The sequence below is a fragment of the Porites lutea genome, chromosome 14 (genome assembly GCF_958299795.1).
Source record: "Porites lutea chromosome 14, jaPorLute2.1, whole genome shotgun sequence".
NCBI classification, from domain to species: Eukaryota; Metazoa; Cnidaria; class Anthozoa; order Scleractinia; family Poritidae; genus Porites; species Porites lutea.
In genome coordinates, this window is record NC_133214.1 from 14,926,215 (window position 1) to 14,945,968 (window position 19,754).

At 39.8% G+C, this 19,754-nt stretch overlaps 2 protein-coding genes across 2 annotated transcripts; both read right to left on the reverse strand.

Annotated features, from left to right (window-relative positions):
- Positions 1–290: 290 nt before the first annotated feature.
- On the reverse strand, positions 291–7,739 carry LOC140924493 (2'-5'-oligoadenylate synthase 1-like). The gene is made up of 5 exons (XM_073374518.1): positions 7,477–7,739; positions 4,822–4,988; positions 4,120–4,396; positions 2,030–2,384; positions 291–1,571 (listed from the first exon to the last, which is right to left on the reverse strand). The coding sequence occupies exons 1-5, from the start codon at positions 7,685–7,687 to the stop codon at positions 1,421–1,423; spliced, it is 1,161 nt and encodes a 386-aa protein (XP_073230619.1). The 5' UTR covers positions 7,688–7,739; the 3' UTR covers positions 291–1,420.
- Positions 7,740–11,703: 3,964 nt separating this feature from the next.
- LOC140924536 (2'-5'-oligoadenylate synthase 1-like) lies at positions 11,704–19,076 on the reverse strand. The gene is made up of 5 exons (XM_073374555.1): positions 18,887–19,076; positions 17,675–17,847; positions 14,018–14,303; positions 12,724–13,078; positions 11,704–12,195 (listed from the first exon to the last, which is right to left on the reverse strand). The coding sequence occupies exons 1-5, from the start codon at positions 18,993–18,995 to the stop codon at positions 12,042–12,044; spliced, it is 1,077 nt and encodes a 358-aa protein (XP_073230656.1). The 5' UTR covers positions 18,996–19,076; the 3' UTR covers positions 11,704–12,041.
- Between the last annotated feature and the right edge of the window lie 678 nt (positions 19,077–19,754).

The following is a 19,754-nucleotide window of genomic DNA, read 5'->3' on the forward strand; positions in this document are numbered from 1 at the left end:
TCTGTTTCGTTTATTTCGCGGCGATAGCTCAGGCATGAATAAACCTTCATCGGCAACATGTCTTTTACACAGTGATGTTATGAAAGGGGAACCAAGTCTCACGTAGCTAAGAAAATATCAGGAAGAGGACGAAGAAAAAGCCGTAACGAAAAAGGCAATCAAGGAGTTGGAGACTTTCGTTTCATAAATATTTTACAACTTTTTTCTATTTATTTCTTTTTTTCAATTACTTTACTTTATCATTTTTTTCTATACTTTTTTTTACCCACCACATTTACCCACACCCACGACCCACGACCTCTACCACTACCCACGACATTTAGCTACACTCGTAAAAACGTCTCGGTACAGTTTACGTCCTGAACTTTAGGTCCGTTTAGTAAGACATATCAGCTCAAAAGGTCATTTTCCACGTACGTTGTAATCTTTCGTATCTGTACAGTTGTGACTTCGCAATCTCAGAAAACAATATATTAGCTTTTTATAATACACAGCATGCATTCTTTAAATATATCCAGTTTTTACTCTGTTTTTCGTATTTATCGTGCCTTTGGTTAAAAACGATTTAATGCTGTGTGTTTGTCGTCGGTTTATTGCTCCATCGCTCTTTAATCACTGACTCGTCCCCAGTCCTCTCTCATTATTAGTATTTGGCGTGGAAGACTAGAACGGGCTCTTTAACGAAGGGGATGACGAGAAGAAAGAAAGGAGAAGGGTCTCCCTTCCTCTCGCCTTCCCATCTTCTCCGCGCGCATAACCCAAGCGCTTCCCTAGTAAATAATCAGTTAATGAGTAGAGACAACTTGGAGACGACTGGGGACGAGTCAACTTTAATCAGATCACGTAGCTGATCTTTATAACAGATAGGATATAAAAACACCACGCGCTTTGACACGCTTTGTTTATGGGAGGTCGATCTGGAGCGTTGTCTGCCAAAATTTTAAATAGATCACGCAGCGTCCGCTAGATAATTGACCACTCCAGAAAATACCATAACATACCATAATGCTCTTTGTTTGTCACCCCAAAGTTTGCATAAGCATTGTTTTCAGTTTCTCGTGGGGCCGGTTCAATTCCCAAGAGAAACTGAAGACAATGATAATGCAAAACTTTGGAGTGACAAACAAAGAGCTTTATGGTATGTTATGGTATTTCTGGAGTGGTCAATTGGACCAGAGGCGGGAAACGATTTTCATGGACGTCTTGCCCGGGCAAGCACTCCCTCTCCCCTCGCTTGTCTCCCTCGCGTGCCCCGTTCTTTCTTCCAAGCGCCTGCTACGCAGGCTACCTCCCTACATAGAAATGTCTCTGTTTTCAAACTGATATCATATTAACCTATTATACGTCTCTATGAGATTTTGTTCAATCACAGATATCTTTTTAAGAAGTTGAGGAATAAATCTAATAAAATCGTGGTTCTTCAACTCCAGTTATCAGTAACCTGTACATCACTTAGAAGGGGTTTCCGCATGGTTTTTTCTGCAGTCTTTCTCACCTTACGCCAACAGTTGACATCGGAGTAAAGGTTGTTGGTTGGGTTTGCTGGGTCGATAACATGTGGGCTCTTAAGACTGAAACACAAAATAAAAAAAGAGAAAAGAACTGAAATATACAATAAATTAAATAAAAACATGCAATTAATGGAACATTCGTAAGATGCGTCATTTTACACTTACCAAGATGTTTTATGAATTTCTCACCAGGAGAACCACTCCTAGCTTATTGAGATAAAGTCAAGTGAAAAGTGCGACCAAAAGGCGTCGGGAAGGGGCCAGGGACATTTCTAATTATTTACCGATTTACAAGTGTTGGAGGGTGGAAACCGTAATACGTTGCCTCATGGGAAGAAGTACAAGAGACACGCTTCGCAATGGCGTTGATTTGAGTGTTATATACTGTTCATTACTGTTAGGACGTCCAGGCCTTCCAAAACAATAAACATTGGAGATGGCCTGTGTCCTCGAGACAGTAGAAAGTAGTTCTTTTAATCCTAGTAAATAAACTAGTTCTAACCAGCCTAAGAATGTACCTGCATGTAATGACATCCTTTCCGTAGTAATCTCCCCAATAAACACGAAGTTTGTAATGAACCTTTAGAAGCTTCATGACAGCTTTAAAGCCAATCTTCATGTCAAATGTCGTGGGACATTTCGCTTTCTCCCAGGCATGTATTGTGAGAAGCTCCAGTAAGTACGAGGGCGGGAGTCGCTCGTGACCAATCTGTGGAATGTACGTCTTGCGCCAATACTTCACTAAGCGAATCAGGTCTTTTACGTTTGGAGGCTGTTTCTCGACGAACTCTACTTGTGACCTCACAAGAGCAGCCGAGCAATACGGCCTGATCTTTTTATCACCGCGCATTTCTTTGTAAACCCTCTTTCTTTCTAAGACAAAGAATATTGGATCTCTGCACAGATTCAACATCACAGAAGTATTGTTACTTAAAGCTGATAAATCGTTTTTCTCAAGTTTATGTATGTCTGTTTCACCTATCAATGGTAAGCCCCCAGGGTGTTGGGGGTCGGTAACCGTCTACTTTAAGATCTTAAGAGCTTTTCCCTGTGCTCCCTGGGTAGGGCCAAGTGGGGAATATAAAACGATTGCCATCTTGTAGGACGGAGACAATTTCGTGATGAGAAGCTATGAGACATCCCTCATCTTGTGAAGGCGTTGAATTCTTTGTCTAGAAGAGCTGTGAACACCCGCATTTGGTAAACTATTAAAATTAGCACACTGAGATACAAAAACACGAAACGAAAATAGCAAGACGAGAGATAAACAAGCTAAGCTCTCTTAGCTCATTTTCCTTTGGACAACCTGGCGCCAGTTGTTCAAAAGGTGGATAACCCTAGCCTATCCAGATCCCTATCCACCGGATAAATCACTATCCACTGAATAAAGCAATTGGCTTCTCCAATACTCATCTGTTAGATAGTGATTTATCCGGTGGATAGCGCTACCAACGTTGAACATATGGGACCTGATTGTGACCGAAAACGAGAGTGACCTTGGAGAGAATTTGGCATTGACTGTGCATTGCTTCACTGGGTCTGCCCGCACCCACACACCCCCTACCCCAGCTACCCTAGAGCTCAACATTGCTTTATTGTCGGGCTGTTGACAAACCAAGGCTGGTATAGATGGAGACGAGAAAGTAAAAGAACAAACAAACTAAAAAAATAAATACAAAACAAACCATAAAACAAAACATAATTCTAGCTGCTGTCTCTTTGAAACAAGTTTCAGTGAGGTTAAATCTGCACACAGACATCCAACATTTTGCACACTTTCACTGACGTTATGGAAAACCTAGCCTGCATAGCAAGCGCTTCCAATCAAGTTAATGCGAGAAGGATCCTCTTTTTTGCTCTCGTCGCCAGCTTTCTTGAAACGCTTGCTTCGCAAGCTATGGAAAACCTGGTGAACGATTAGATAAGGGAAAAAAAAAAAACGGTTGTGCAACACAGACATACATATCCACATGCGGATGAGAATGAAGTTACGTCATCGCGCAGAATGCCTGGGCATCGATCATTAATTATTCATAGTCATCGAAGCGGCAAATTTGAATGCGGGCGCGCTTTGAATAGCCCAGAATTAGAAGAGAAAGGGCCCAAATTGGTCAAGTAGGGCTAGTAAAATGCTTTTCTGTTTTTCAGAAGTTGTAATCTTAACTTTCACGCACGGCTTTTTGGAAACCAATGATGTATCAACACTTTAAGCCTTAAACGAAGGAATATAAGGAAGTATAACCACTGTTCTTTTCGATTTGAAAACTGCTAGTGATTGCTGAGTTTGAAAATGGCGCACTTTGGGAGAGTGGGCTAATCAAGCCAATCAAGTTAATGCGAGAAGGATCCTCTTTTTTGCTCTCGTCGCCAGCTTTCTTGAAACGCTTGCTTCGCAAGCTATGGAAAACCTGGTGAACAATTAGATAAGGGAAAAACAAAAAACGGTTGTGCAACACAGACATACATATCCACATGCGGATGAGAATGAAGTTACGTCAGTGTGTTATGAGCGTTGTGTTATGACTGGGTCTCGGGCTTGGGACCTTCCATTCAGAAAGCCATTTACTGACTTTCTAAAATACTGAATACTTTTATCTTATGAACGTACCATCGATGTCCTCTATCCTAAATGTTGGCAATAGATCAACCTTTACAGACTCTTCGGAAGAACGTGACATGTTAAACTGCACGGAGAAGTTAGTTCTCTCTATGGAATCCAATTGCCACGAACCCCCTGTCCAGCTCCTCAAGCGTGACTCTAGGTCAGGCAAAATGTCGGGTAGTTTGCTACTCAACTGGGAAGCGTTTTCAATACCGTTCATAACCATCACGCAATCCAGGTCGGAGTTGTTTTTTATTGCGGTTCCTTTTGCAATGGATCCACCCTACGAAGACAAGGCGATAAGTGGAACCTATTTAAAGCCGAATTTCCTGTGGTCACTTTCGTGCTAAATATCACAAACATCTCGGCCCGGCCCAGTTGGTCCTGGTTCTGAAACCATTTTAGGTCGGCAGACCTTTCTGGGACCTCCAGGGCAAAGGTGCGGTCTACTAGATACACTAATCGTAACTCTTAAGGGTAGAAATCAGCGATCTGGTATTGTATTTCTTTACCTCCATGTTTGCATTTCAAGAATAATACTGAAACAAACATTTCAACTGCTGGCTTTTTGTGTGTGCCACACCCTTTCTAAAGACATCCAGTATATCTTCTTGGGATGTTATTGAAAAGTAACGACAACTACAACAAAACTTTGTCCAACCGCCGCCTTTTTGGGAGAAGGTGGCGGGAAGCTGTTTCAACACCAACCTTAATCAGGTTATGAATTCCATACTTTGTATGCTGCAATTCTCTCTGAAGTTCTCGGTACAACGAGTCAATAGCACCATTAAGCAGACGATTAAATTCTTCATTTGGCTGTAGTTCATCACATATGAATTTATTCAAATCCAAGTTTGAATTCTCTCTTAAATCACCTGAAACTCGACAAACAATTTGAGTCACTGGTAAAGTGAGCGAAATTTTTATGATGTGGCAGGACTGCCCAATGCATAATAATTTTGAAGATTATTTGCACACTTCACCTTCTCAATAACTTTTAAAAGCATGCAAGTATAGAGTACAGCTAGATAGCTAAATCTATTTTTTATTCTAAAGTTCTTAAGATAATTACTACATACCTTCTCCTGTGGAATGGTGCGGAGACAATGAAGTCAGTGTTGCGATTCGGGTAAAATGGAAGCAACTTCCATCCATTTTCTCACAGAGCTAAAAAGCCTCAGTTTAATCTCGAAATACGATAGAATCTCCAAATTTCAATAAGTTTCATAGAATTAAACAAATTTGTTGACGATCATTGTTAACTTTCTAGCGTAATGCTATTAAGTTAGCCTCAAACACATTACTTTGGTTGCCTATGTTTAGCTTATGATTAAACCAGTAACTTTGCTAGATTGTACTAGATTCTCAGGTACAATACTTTGCACGACCATACATTTTGTTATAATTTCAATTAGTATTTATATTTTTGGAATTTAATTAATCTTAGTTTTAAGTAATTGTAACGCAATTCAGTCTACGGACTGCCATGTTCGATATTTTAATAAACTATCTATCTATCTATCTATCTATCTATCTACCATACCTGTCGAATGTTTGAAAGAAATTTGAAACCTTTAATCCAACCCTCCCCATCTGATTAAATGATCACCCACCCCTTCCCTACCTGATCTGATGGGCCACCAAACATTACGTCATTTCTGAGTTATTCCAAACCTCTGTTTCAAAGCAAGTTTGAGCGCGAAGCCATTGATGTGAGAATGATTTTTATTCTCATTTAAATACAAATTATTTTCACAATTTAGCATTTAACATGGTTTCGAAAGTAGAGTTTTTGGAACTCGAAAATGGCCTATAACTTCACTAGGCATGGGTGAGAGCAGGCTCCCTTCTGCGAAATTTTCTCCGAACTCGCACAAGTGATTAACTAATAGACCTGGTCAAGGTTTTCGACGCCATCTTGAAGAGTAGGCAAACGCGTGAGAAATTACAGTGTTTGTATGAGAATCTAATGTCGAATAATTACCGTAGAATGGCTGTTCTGAAAAAAATATCAATTGTAAACTAAAGCTTTCGAGTTTTTCCAAAGGATTCTACTGAAAAAAATTGAGGGCGTCACATGCGCTATGCATTTGTCTGTAACTAAAGCAAGCCTCTGGAGAAATTTAAGCACAGGTACGGCCCCAAAATTTTTTAGCGCAATCCTTTGCTTTGTAGCTTTAGTTTACAATTGATTTTTTTTTTTCAGAAAAGCCGTTTTATGGAAATTATTCGACATTAGATTCTCATACAAACACTGAAATTTCCCACACGTTTGCCTACTCGTCAAGATGGCGTCGAAAACCGTGACAAGGTCTATTAAACGCATATTTTGGGACTTAATTTCAAACTGCTTTCCCTTTCATAGATCCAGTAGAACTTAAGGTTTTCAACTGATACAAGCATTTTACTGATTCATAAAGTACTAACGTAGAGTCTAAGAGTACAAAAAAATACTCGACTGTTCTTCTACGTAACTGGCTAAGCTAAGCTGTCGGAAGTGAGGTCTTTTCCCTTTTAATATACCTTAACGCTACAACATTCGTAGTAACTGCCAAGTGTTTTGACTCCGAAAGACGATTTCCCGACAACTGGGGCAAAACTACCGTCCTACCCTAAAATGCTAAAGGCACTCTTTCGGTTAGTGCCCCACACTCAAACTTCGAAAATATGCTTACGGTTACAAAATAATTACCTTTCAACATCTACGGCTATTTGATGATCAGCACGGCCATTGGCTGTGGTAAACCGCTTCGAGCAAACCGTACACTTAACTTGCTTCTCATGCATGCACAGCTCTTTTATGAGAAGTACGGCCATTATCTGTTTTAAACAACTTGCGGCAAACTGTACACGGAAAAGGTTTCAATTTAAAGGAGTCCATTACTAGCTCACTAAATGAGAACGCAAGAACGAATCCTCTCAAGTAAAAGAGGAACTTAAATTTACTTGTTTGTTTTATTTGCATTTCGTAAGTGGCCTGAAAGAGGGAAATCCCCGACGTCGTCATACAGCTCACAAAATTACAAACATCATAGTTGAAAAAATGCCATTTTTTGGCGATTACTAATAGAGGGCAATAATTTGTACTATTAAGAACTACTAAATACTTCACTGTAAAAACCCACGGTTGTCATGTGTTTTTGAGCGACGGAGGCTAACCGGAAGTGAGCCTTTTCCCTTTCAATATGCCTTGACGCTAAAACATTTGTAGTGACCGTTTAGTTTCTTGACTCTTATATAAAAGACGATTTCCCGACAACGTGGGCAAAACTACCCTACCCTAGAATGCGAAAGGCACTCTTTCGGTTAGTGGTGCCTCACACTCAAACTTCGAAAATATGCTTACGGGTACAAAATGATTACCTTTGTCAACATGTACGGCTATTTGATGAGAAGCACGGCCATCACCTGTGGAAAACCGCTTCGAGCAAACTGTACACTCAAAAGGTTTGGATCCGAGAGAAGCCATAACTAGACCATTATGTACGGCTCTGTGATGAGCAGCACGGCCTTTAGCTGTGGTAAACCGCTTCGAGCAAACTGTACACTCAAAAGGTTTAGATCGGGAAGCCATAACTAGCTTCTCATGCACAGCTCTTTGATGAGAAGCACGGCCATTATCTGTTTTAAACGCTAGAACGAATCCTCTCAAGTAAAAGCGGAACTTAAATTTGCTTGTTTGTTTTATTTGCATTTCGTAAGTACCGTGGCTCGTCGGGACAAAACACTTCCCAGAATCCAAAACACTTCCCAGAATCCAAAAACACGTCCCAGAGGAGGAGGTGTTTTGGATTTTGGAACGTGTTTTTGGATTCTGGGAAGTGTTTTGTCCCTACGAGCCACGGTAATACGATCTCACCATGCTGGTGGCCAAGAACAAAAGTGTTCACTTCAGTGTTGCGAACCAAACACTCTCTTAATGCAAATTTTGCGAAAAAAAATTGTTTTGAGCTTTTTGTGGTTGTTGAAAACAAGCAGCAATATCTTGGCCGCGTCATACACTCGGGCCACACCGAATACCTAAATACCTTACTAAATTGTTATTACTTCCAGAAAACATACAAAGTTTAATATGCCTAATTGCCAGTATTGGAGATCTCTGAAAAAGCAGTAATTTATACCATTTACTTTGAATACTAGAGTTAACCCACCGTTGTATTTTTAAATTCGACTTTATAATTAGGGGGGTTCCCCACCGTACCTTGCGGTTTTCTTTCCTCTTTTAGTCAGAAATTATTAATGAGGGGGTGTCCCCGCATGAATTTTTATTTTTCAACAGCATATGGCATCAACATTTCTATTTCAATGGTAAACAACTTATAGAAAGTACTTGCCATCTGAAAAATCTACTATGAGTTATTTATGCATACCGGTGTGATAACCCACGCGGGATGTTGGGAGTACACGAGAAAAGCTTGTAAATCTTGCTAGCTAAATCTAGCTTGTAAGTAGTTTTTCGAGTGTTCTCCCAACATCCCAAGTGGGTTATCACGCCGGTAAAACCCATGGAAAGTGTGGTCTATTACTTTTATAAAATAACTTTAAGTTTTCTATGGGTTTACCCGCACAATAAACCATAGGTTTTTATCCAATCAGATCGCGTGTACTATCTTCGTTATTTTATAAATTTTATCATACATCCTGCGTCAAAAAACATATTGATGTGATTTGATTCCTGAGCATGCGCCCATTCGTGTAAGCACTGGGGTCGAGTTTGGATTCTTCATTCTTTCCGGCCCCTCTCATTCTCGTGCCCTCTACCCGGAGTCCTCCGGCTTTTTGGCGTTGCCCCGCTGACCAAAAAGCCAGAAGACTAGGTACGAGATTGGTTTATCTCAGGCATTTCTCAGTGAAGCAAACAGTTCGGTGTTTAATTACATTGCCAAAGTTAATTGCAGGCTTGCAAAGGAAAACCCGCGTGAAATTAAATTGGTGAAAAGTTAAAATGTAATGTACCAAAGATGTTATGAGTTTAATAGGTAGTATACATTAAAGAGAACTTATTATGAGTATTGAAAGTAATGGAACGATATGAAAGCATAAAGTATAATTAGTATACAGGTGGTACAGTTGAATGAAATAATATAGTCTGCCGGTCAGAACTATTTGCAGGGGTGTTATTTTAGCAACGCCGAAACGAGCAAAGTATAACATAGCAAAGGTAACGTACTGTAATTAAGGAGACGCGCAACTATTTTCTCTAGTCCAAATTTGTTTTCTTTGACTTTCTTCACTATTTCTAAAAAGTCAGTTCGTTGCTTGTTTAGAAAAAAGGAAAGGTAATTGATATCTTTTGAACCTACCTTGTTTTGCTGATGGACAGCAGTTTTTTTGTCAAATTTTGCGCTAGGCTCTCATCGTCTTGGATTAAATTCTGTCGTTTATGTAAAACCCGTCGCCGCTTATCAGTACTGCATGCATGGCTCACGACGGCCTTGATGGATCCTTATTCCTCGTGGCACCCACGTCATCATCATCATAGCGGAGCTCTGGCGCGCGAAGCGCGCAGCGGAGCACCATGGGTAAAGAAATGTGGTAAACTACCCATCCGAGAAAATTTAGTAATCACGTGACAGTACACCGACCACTCGACCGTCCGTCCGCACCACAGGCATACCAATGTAAAATAATTCAATCAACAGGTATGGCAACCCAAATGTAACTCAAGGTTTTATTTGGAAAAAAAATCGCATAGCTGCCAAGACTTTTAGAAAGAGAAAAACAACAACAAAGTCGTGTCTTTTTCGACGTTATTTGAAAGAAAGAGCAAAAGCGAATGGTTGAAAACAAAAGAGACGAATTTTGTAGGAAGAAGAACATGAAAATTCAAAGCAGCTGTGAGACAGTGAGAAATGTTAGCGGCCAGCAAGGTGAAAATGAGGGGCAGTGAAAAATAAAAGCAAACATGAACACAGGAGACAAAATCTTGGGTAAGCACATACGACAAGTCCTCCATAAAAATAATGTGTAACTAGGAAGTTTGACGTTTTAGTCCTACAAAACAGCGTTGTAGGTGTGCAAACCAATTGCAATGGCAAAGAAAGACAAAAAGCGTGCTGCACGTGCAAATTTGTTTTCTTTTGCTAATTAGAAAAAAGTGTACTGCACGTGCAATCTGTTTTTTGCTAATTAGATCTATTGATCTTGATGCCATTTTCATTGCCCTCCACGTTTAGCATTACATGATTTAATTTTTTTGGTTTACAAGTATTATTAACCAGAGCTTCGCTTTTAGCCCTGGCTAAATCAACATATTAATCATCATCGTCGTCGTCGTCATCATCATCATGATCATCGTCATCGTCACCATGAACATCAACATCAAGGGTGCGTTTCTTTACTGAAACCCAAATCCGGATTTTTAATCCGAAAACAGAAAGATATTTCGTTTCTTTACTAAAATCCAAAAACGGATCACGGATCCAAATGATCCACAACGGAGGTGAATTCTTTGGATCATATCCAAAACCGGATACTTTGGATACATGATCCGATGTGTTTCTTTACTACGGATCCGAAAAGAGTGAACATTGCCAGCGGTCACTTGAAATAATTTTAATACATACATCAGGTTTGTGACAAGACCGGAGTCATGAACTAAACGATGGATTTTATCCGTTTTATCGAGGTGGTAGAATCGCAATACAAACAGGACCTGCATTGTTTTAGGAAACAACTGCTACACAACTTCGTTGGCGCGTCTTGTAAGACTTTATTTTTCCAATACATATCTTATTTCAAGACTCACCTTCATTTGGCCCGTCTAAAGCAGTATCCTAAAGTTAACCGTCCAGAATACAAGGAAAGATCAGCAAACTTGCGACCTTGTCCGGGATTCCGTCGAAATGGATAAATGAAAGATTATCCCTTTTTGGATATATCGTTTCTTTTCTTAACAAAAAATCCTAATTATCCGGATTTATGATCTGCATGATCTTGGATTTTAGTAAAGAGCGTCACATATCGGATGGGTTTTGTGTCACACTTTGGTGTAGTGTGCACAGCTATTCGGACAGTAGCGGAAGTGAATAAGTAGAAAAGAGGACTAGAACTCACTGAGATGGAAGAATATGCATAAAATACGGAGACCCAGCCAACCACTCGAAACCGCTCCTGCACGATGTTCGATGTGTGTGAACCGGCTTGCTCCATTCCCGTGCCGTTGCTGTTCAAACTATACTGGATAACTTTTCGGTTCGATGATGAAAAGAAGCCAGACGCCCATAACCCTGAAGAAGCCCAATTTGAAATCTTGGTAAATGGTTTTGATGACCCTGTCACCACTCTGAAACTTCCTGGTCCACAGTAACCATAAACAAACAAGTAGCAAATTTCAGATTTTGACCCAAAATCATAGGTGAACCCCTTTGGAAAATACAAGATGGCCACCAGCTGAAATCCGAAATTTTGGTAAATGATCTAGGTGGCCTTGTCACCGACTCAAAATGTCATCGAGCAGCATTTTCTTGCATTGTTTGGAAAATACACAAAATAGGGGAAATTTCAACTTTGCTGAGTTTTCGGATTCCTAAACAACGTGAACACTTGTTATCTTCCTAAGAGCTTTATTAGATTGCAAAGCTTATAACTACTAACAATAATGTACTAAATAGATATCACGCGGTTACATAGTTAGTGACGCAATACATGCGTTGTTGCTAAATATAACCTAAGAATGCTACAGACCCCAATACCCTAATCCTCTTAAAATGAATAACAATTAAAAAGGCCTCGAGACAAAACCGAATAGAAATGTCTTGGTTTTGAAATTGATAGCATGTTAACCTATTGATAACAGATTGCTGAAATAAAACTTGGGAAACTCCAATGACGGACAAGACTGGTCTTCTCTTTGATTTACCATCATTTTAAAGTAAAGTTATTATCCAGTGAAGAAAAAATCTAATGAAATCGTTGTTCTTCTGACTTTATTTCCAGTTAGCAGAAACCCGCACATTTCTGAGAAGGGGTTTCTGTGTGGTTTCTTCTGCAACCTTTTTCACCTCAGGCCAACAGTTAACGTCGTCGTACAGGTTTTTGGTTGGATTTGCTGGGTCAATTATATATGGCCCACGCGTAAGACTGCAATGCAAAAAACGAAAATATGCCATAAATAAAATTCTCCAGTAAAAGAAAATTCGTTTAATTTTTATATTTTTAAAATTAGCGTGTTTCGAATTTCTTGCCTCGAGAGACATTCTATTAGATTTTGCAACTAATAACAACCATAATAATAATATTGATAATAATAATTCCGTTATTTACCCTCGGCAGTGTTTATGGCACTAATGCTAGTGGGGCCGAGCAAATATCTGAAACAAATAATTTAAATCAAACTTACATGTAACAGGGGTAAGAATTCCAGCTGGCTATTAAATTTTACAAACATGGTCGAGGATTTGAACTCGGGACTACTGTGAATAAATCCAGCTAGTGGTCAGAGCGGGACGTCAACTCGGGGCCTCCGAATTGCGAGTCCAAGCTCTCTAACCACTCGGCCAACTGATTGAAATAAGGTAAAAAGGGAATACCAGTTAATATGTCCTCGACAACGTAAAAGGCGGCTCCTTTATCCTAGTTACATTAATTTTAAAAACTCCATGAATGTACCTGCTTGGAATTAAATCCTCTCTGTAGTAATCTCCCCAAGAAACACGAAGACGTTGGTGATTCTTTAGAGCTTCTATAACAGCTTTAAAGCCAATCTTCACGTCAAATCCTTCTGGACGATTTGCATTTTCCCAGGCATGTATTGTGAGAAGCTCCAGTAGATAAGAGGGGGGAAGGCGCTTACCACTTCTCTTTGGAAGGAACGTCTTGCGCCAATACTTCACCAACCGAATCAGGTCTTTCACGAGTGCAGGCCGTTCAATGACGAAGTGTCTTTGAATCAACACAAGGGCAGCCGAATAATATTGCCAGTTGGTTGTGTCGTCAAGCATGTTTCTGTAAAACCTCTCCCGTTCTAAGACATTGAATAGATTCAACATTTATATAAAATTATTTTTACTAAACGCTGATGAATCACTTCTCAAAATTATGCATCTTTGTAGCTACACTGAAAAGCAGTTGACCAACGACCCAATTAAGTCGTTTAATATGAGCGCAAAGGTTATGTAGGTCTGTTGCACCTGCATATGAAATGTTAAACTCTATAGTCGGGATGAGGGGACTACCGCCTACAAATGCAGGGAATTTGATTTCAGCAACTGTCCCTCGTAGGGATTTGAGTGTGTGCAAGCCCATTACTAATGAGATGAATTTCGCTCCTGTTGTTAGAAAACTAATGGAAGATATTGATGGCAAACAAAATTAAATGAATTGTTTTTAAACAATTCATTTAAAAGACAATTAATTTAAAATTTGTTGCAACAAAGTTAAGACCAGTCTTTTGTCCAAAAAAAAAATGAAAACACTGAGACCAGTCTTTTGTCCAAAAAAAAAATGAAAACACTGAGATGAAAAGGAAATGAAGTGAGTACAGTGCGGCGTGGGTCATACAAGTGACAGAAAAAATTTCGGGGTACAGTTTCTTCAAATTAATTTGAAAGAAAAAGAATTCAGAATGATATGAAAGAAGTATTAGTGATGAAGATAAAAAATAAATAAGATCAAGATCACAACAGGTGTAAAAAAGAGATTGTTATACTGGAAACGCATGTTATTTTGACCAAAAAGGGAAAACAAAACAAATCTTTAGCTGATTTTGAACATTTTCCGGACTTATTGAAAAGCGGGTGAACAATTATAAGGTAAAAAGCAGCTGCCGATGAGTTAAGTTAGGTTTGGTTGTGAACATTGAGTTAACTGGGAATTTCGTCAAGGTGGCCTCTCATTAAAGAAGCCGTACACTAACTACTCTATGAGTAACTCAACGTTGAGCCTCTTCCGGTTACGTACGTACCATCGATGTCCCGTACGTTTGCTTCAAACGTTGGCAAGAGATCAACGTCAACAGACTCCCTTGGGTAACGTGACATGCTAAACTGCAAGGAGAACCGCGTCTCCTTCTGCTCAGAAGCCAATTTCCATGAGCCCCCTATGCTGCCCCTCAAGCATGACTCAAGCTTACGCTTTATGGCGGGTAGTTTCTGTCTCAACTGTGAAGCGTTGTCAATGCTGTTCATGACCATAACGCAATCCAGGTCGGCGTCGTTTTTTATTGCAGTGCCTTTTGCTATGGATCCACCCTACAAAGACAATGTAGGCGTGTAGAATCTACTCACAGCATTTTTTATCGCTTTCGTGCTACACTGACGAGACCACACGACAACCGTGACCCTAGGTCTAGCTAGAGGGCCGGGGACTCCGGGGCAAAAGTATTGGATACACTTATCTTAACTTTTAGTGGTAGAATCAACGATCTGGCATGAAAGCTACATCCCGGTCATAATTGTGAAAACAGTTGCGAATTTCTTTTCCCCTTCCCCATCAATATTGATTTTGAAGACGTTTATGCCCAAGCAAACCCACGAAACATTATTGAGGGAAGGAGAGGGAACCGATACATGCATTAATGGAACGAAGTTTATCTTGTACTTTCAGGAAGTGTTTACATGTAACATGACAAGGGTCGTAGTAGTTATTTACCCGTATTTCAAATTTCACTATTCGTTAGCATCTTCGAATGTATTAAAAACAAGAACGCTCTAAGTAGCGTTGAGTCTCGCTTGTTTGTAGATAAGATAAGAAGTGAGGAGGCGAATAGAGCGCGAGCGTTCGTCACTCTGGGGGGGGGGGGGGGGGGGGGCGCTCCGCATATAAAAGGGCTTGGGATGCTCGTCGTCTTGCTTAGGCCGGGGTGTAAATTTCGGATTTTGGTCTCACTTACGGTGTTCTGGGCAAAACGGTATTATATTTAGCCGTGAAGGTCTTGTTTAGGGTTGCATGTGAAAAAATATAAAAATAAGTGTATTGTCTGAGTTTTCAGTAACATAGTCTCTCAGGGGTCAAAAAAGCTTGGGCTACGCCCGGATCGATCTCTTGTAGGGGTTTAATTCAAAATTTCCGACGAGCATCCCCTTGCCTTTCATATGCAGAGTCGTCCTCCCCAGGGGTTCGTCATAATTCCTCAGAGTCACCGACAGCAAGTGAAAAAGTTGAATTATGATTTCAATCTACTGCACAGGGTCCAGAGGAGTTGCGTGTGAATAAATAAATAAATTATTTAAAGTCTCACCTCGAAAAATGTTTATACCTGTCGCTTAGCACGATTAATTAGCCCAATGGGATCTTAATGAATCTACTTTAAAGGATTTCTTTGCTTTTTACCTGATCCAGATCGACTTTGTTGTTCGCCATTTTGAAAATCAATAACCGCAAGCTATATTCTCGTTGGTGCACAGCAGGTCGTCCGAAGGGTGACGGAAGACCGTCGCCAGAAGGGCGACCGAAGCGCGAAGTGGCGAGTAAAAAAAAGGATAAGGGAGGATACTTGTACCACGTGACTTGGTTCGTTGTGAACCGCATCTCTCGGTGACGGAAGTGAATGAGACCGGAAACTCAAAAGCAACAGACCGCTGCTAATTCGAGAATCAAAACATCAGCTGCGGAGGGAGTTTTAAAGATCTTAGAGATCTATGCGAAGGCAACAGAGTTTTAAGTGAAGTGAAGATCTTTCAAGACTGAAGATTTGTTGTGTACATGCCAACAGTCTTCGATGTCTTTAAGCAGGTTTCGCTTGTGTAAAGGCTTCCCACTTCCCAGTCGCAAAACAAACAGCCAAAGACGCAAGTGATCACATTGTTGGAACCACCGAAGAATGGCTCAGTCGTGATGATATTACAGTTGCCTTGCACCTCCGCTCTACTCAGTATTACGTTTTATTGCAACAGTACACACGACGTGTAAATCACTACCCGTAATAATTTAAGATTTTCCAAACAAAACTAATGAGTTGGGCTTAACGTGATACAGCATTGCACAAAAACATTACATTCATGGACTTAAGAAAATCGCTTAGTTATTCAGATCCAGAAGATACTTTGGAGAAAATTGGAACCCTCATTCAGCCGTAATAAAAAGCTTCGCCATCATGCTTCAAAATAGTCTGCTACACAGCCGTTTTTAATGTCGTCACGCAACGCTCTTCCCCGCTAATAGCCACAGTAAATCGATATGTGTGTCATGATCTCTCAGTATGAAACATGCGGGTAAAATAACATTTACTCAGTGAAAATATAGAACCTTCCAGAGCATAATCTACCCAGCAGACGAAAAAAACTTTATTGGAACGAGCAGCATTTTGGCATGAGGTAAAAGTCGTGTAGGTTTACCATCTTCTTTTATTGCTCTGATCTTGAACACTTTTACCTTAGTACGTCATTTCCGTCATCATCAGTTGCGGTGGACAGCAAGTGGACAGCAAACGGAAGTGCTGTCTCGAAGCCGTAAATTTCGGTCGCCGAAAATGAATTTGAATTCTTTTTTATGCCGTTTTCCTACAGTATTTCGCAAATACATAAGAATTCTAGATCAGGTTAGTCAAATCAGGCAATTTCATTGAATTTCATTTGAGTTTCAAAGATTCCAAAATCGGCCCAAGATTTGTTTCCTCGACATTTATCATCACCTGTACAATAATATTAATGATGTACGAAATATCAAGTTGTTCGTTACAATTAAGTATCCAGCATCATGAAAAAAGGAAAAGAATCAGGCTATTGAACACGAGAGGCTTTCAAACGACAGAATTCGTAGAACGAACCATTCCGAAAACGCTCGACATCTTTTAGTATGGGTCTACCACGAATGGTGTGTGGATTTGTAAGCGACATCACCGTATAATCCATTAATCTTTCCAAATTTTTCGTCTCAAAACAACATTCGGACAATTGCGCGTTGTTTTTCGAAGCGTTCACTGAGATTGAGAGCATCGTGTCGATTTTCATCCCCAGATTCTGCGCTACCATGACCCGGAACACGTCTTTACAAAACTATTCTTTCTGTCACGTTTAGCTGTATTTACTTTTTCGCACGTGATCGTGAAGGTCAGAACCAAATTACCATAAGATCAGAGAGAGTTTACAGTTTTACTTTTTGTTATGTCTGTTTTGCACTTACGATTTTATCGGCTTACTATGTCATAAGCATGAAACGTAACCTGTTTTAACGCAAAAGACAAAGTCTGATTTCTTGCATGGAAGAAAAGCACTTAAACGTGATAAACATTGCGCGTTATTCCAGTCATCCCCCAAAATAAACCACATGCTCATCACGAGACTCATTTCCATACAATGAAAGTCGTCACGATTCTTATCCCCAGTTTCCACGGTCTTCGCTAGGAACGCGGGACCTACAAACTAGGTCCCACCGAAAAAAAAAAAAACCGAACTGCATTTTAAGATTCTCGCTTTGCTAAAGCAAGCGAGACTAACTATCGGAGACGCAAACATTTTCAACTGCCGCCCATTTATTGTATGCTACGTCCTTTTTAAGAAATCCAGTATCTTCTAGGGATATTGTTGAAAATTAACGACATCTACAACGATACTTTTTCCCCGGCGTCTTTCTCAACCACCCAATTTTCTCGGGCGGGGAGCGGGGCTGTCTGACCACCAACCTTGATCAGGTTATGAACTGCATACTCTGTACCCTGCAAGTCTGTCTGAAGTTCTTTGTACAATGAATTAAAAGCATCATTAAACAGACGATGAAATTCTTCATTTGGCTGTAGCGCATCACGTATAAATTTGTTCAAATCCAGGCTTGAATTATCTCTTATATCATCTGAAACTAAACAAACAATTAAAAAATTCGTCTAAATTTTTTTCAAGTAGAAGGACTGTCCAATTCATAACGGATTATTCAGCTCTTTGCACAGCTTACCTTCACAAGAACTTGAAAAGCATGCAGGCATAGAGCACAGCTAAATAGTTAGATCTAGTATTTTTATTTTAAAATTCGTAAGATAATTATTATAGCCCAATACTGTGGAGTGATGCGGGGAAACAGTGAAGTCAGTGTTGTTATTCGGGTAAAATGGAAGCGGCTTCAATCCAATTTTCTCGCATAGCTAAAAAGCCTCTGTATAATCTCGTAATACGATGAAATCTGCAAGTAGCAATACATTAAATTTCATGGAATTAAACAAATTTACTGACGATAATTTGTTAACTTTTTTCGCGTATTTTTATTCCCATTTCCAGCCCTCCCCTACTTGATCTGATGGGCCACCAAAAATTAAGTCGCTTCCGAGATGCCCTGGCCTAGGTCTCCGTTTTAAAGAGAGTTTAAGTTCGAAGCCACTGATATGAAAATGATCTTTTATTCTCATGCAAATGTGAATCATTTTCATAATTTAGCACTTAGCCTCGTTTTGAAAGTGAGAGTTTTTGGAATATCAATTCACTCGGCATGCAAAGGATTAGAATACTACATGTGTAATTAATTTAAGCACCTATTTTGGGACTTAATTTACACTGCTCTCACTTTCACTTTAACCCAGTGGGATTTAAAGTCATTTTACTCGTTCACAAAGTACCAATGTGGTACCTGAGAAAAGAAAAAGTTATACAAAAATACGCGGCTTTTCCTCTGTTTTTGATCAACGGACGCTAACCGGAAGTGAGGCCTCATTCCCCTTGACTCTACCATTTGACTCTCCAACAGTTTTAGTGATTGCTATATGTGTCTTGACTCTTATAGAAACGATTTTCAGAGGATCTGGGCAAAACCACTTCCTCAGAATGCGAAAGGCCCACTTCCGCCTAGTGCCCGTCGCTCATTACGAACGGCTTTGCGTATAATACGCTTACAAGTGCAAAATGGATACCTGTGTAACCATGTACATCTCTTTGATGTTGAGCACGGCCATTATCTGTGGTAAAACACTTTTGACAAACTATACACTCAAAAGGTTTGGATCCATATCGCGAAGCCATAATTATATGAGAACGTAGCTTGTCCAGTGAGAGTGAAGCTTTTCTTTGCTGGTTCGTTTTATTTGTATTTCACAAGTTCATGCGCATAAGTGGCACGAAAGAGGGAAATCACCGACTTCGTCATACAATGGTTATACTAAATTTCCACTAAATTATAAATATCATGGCTGAGGGAAAAAATGCTAGTTTTTGGCTAGTACTTATAGAGGGTTGTAATTTGTACTTAAAGTACTAAATGCCTGAAATAACCCACTGTTTTATTTGAAATTCGCGTTTTATATAATTGCTTGTTTTCGACTGAGTTCACCTCGGCCATGCGGGTGAACAAGAACAAAAGCGTTCCCTTCAGTTGGAAGCCAAACACTCTCTTCATGCAAATTTTGCGAAAAAAATTATTCTTAAAGCGAGGTTTGACCGTCTTGTTTCTTCCAAAAGTATGGCCTCTTTGTCTCTTGCCGTTGCTGAAACTCAGCAATATGTGGCCTCGTCATACGATGTTACTTCTACGAGAACGTCATGGCTGAAGAAAGAAAATGCCAGTTTTTAAGAGTACTAAAAAAACAATAATTTATACGATAAATTTCAAACACTCGAATTAACCCACTGTTCTTTTTTAGATTGGACTTTATATTCAAGGGGGTTCCCCGGCCACCTGCGAGGTTTTCTTTTCCTTGCTTTAGGCAAAATCCCCTTATTAATCAGGGAGTCTCCCCGCTTGAATTCCCCTAATTTTCAACAGCATATGACATAAATATTTTC

What these genes read in the sequence shown, in the direction of transcription:
- LOC140924493 (XM_073374518.1), bottom strand. Translation starts at nt 7,687, where the DNA reads ATGGCTTCCCGATCTAAACCTTTTGAGTGTACAGTTTGCTCGAAGCGG. An exon ending in AGCCGTACATGTTGACAAAG is followed by an intron (nt 4,989 to 7,476) that starts GTAATCATTTTG and finishes GTCGAGTTTCAG; the next exon opens with GTGATTTAAGAGAGAATTCA. An exon ending in TAGGATAGAGGACATCGATG is followed by an intron (nt 2,385 to 4,119) that starts GTACGTTCATAA and finishes TCTTTGTCTTAG; the next exon opens with AAAGAAAGAGGGTTTACAAA.
- LOC140924536 (XM_073374555.1), bottom strand. Translation starts at nt 18,995, where the DNA reads ATGGCTTCGCGATATGGATCCAAACCTTTTGAGTGTATAGTTTGTCAA. An exon ending in AGATGTACATGGTTACACAG is followed by an intron (nt 17,848 to 18,886) that starts GTATCCATTTTG and finishes TTGTTTGTTTAG; the next exon opens with TTTCAGATGATATAAGAGAT. An exon ending in CAGTTCATAACCTGATCAAG is followed by an intron (nt 14,304 to 17,674) that starts GTTGGTGGTCAG and finishes TTGTCTTTGTAG; the next exon opens with GGTGGATCCATAGCAAAAGG.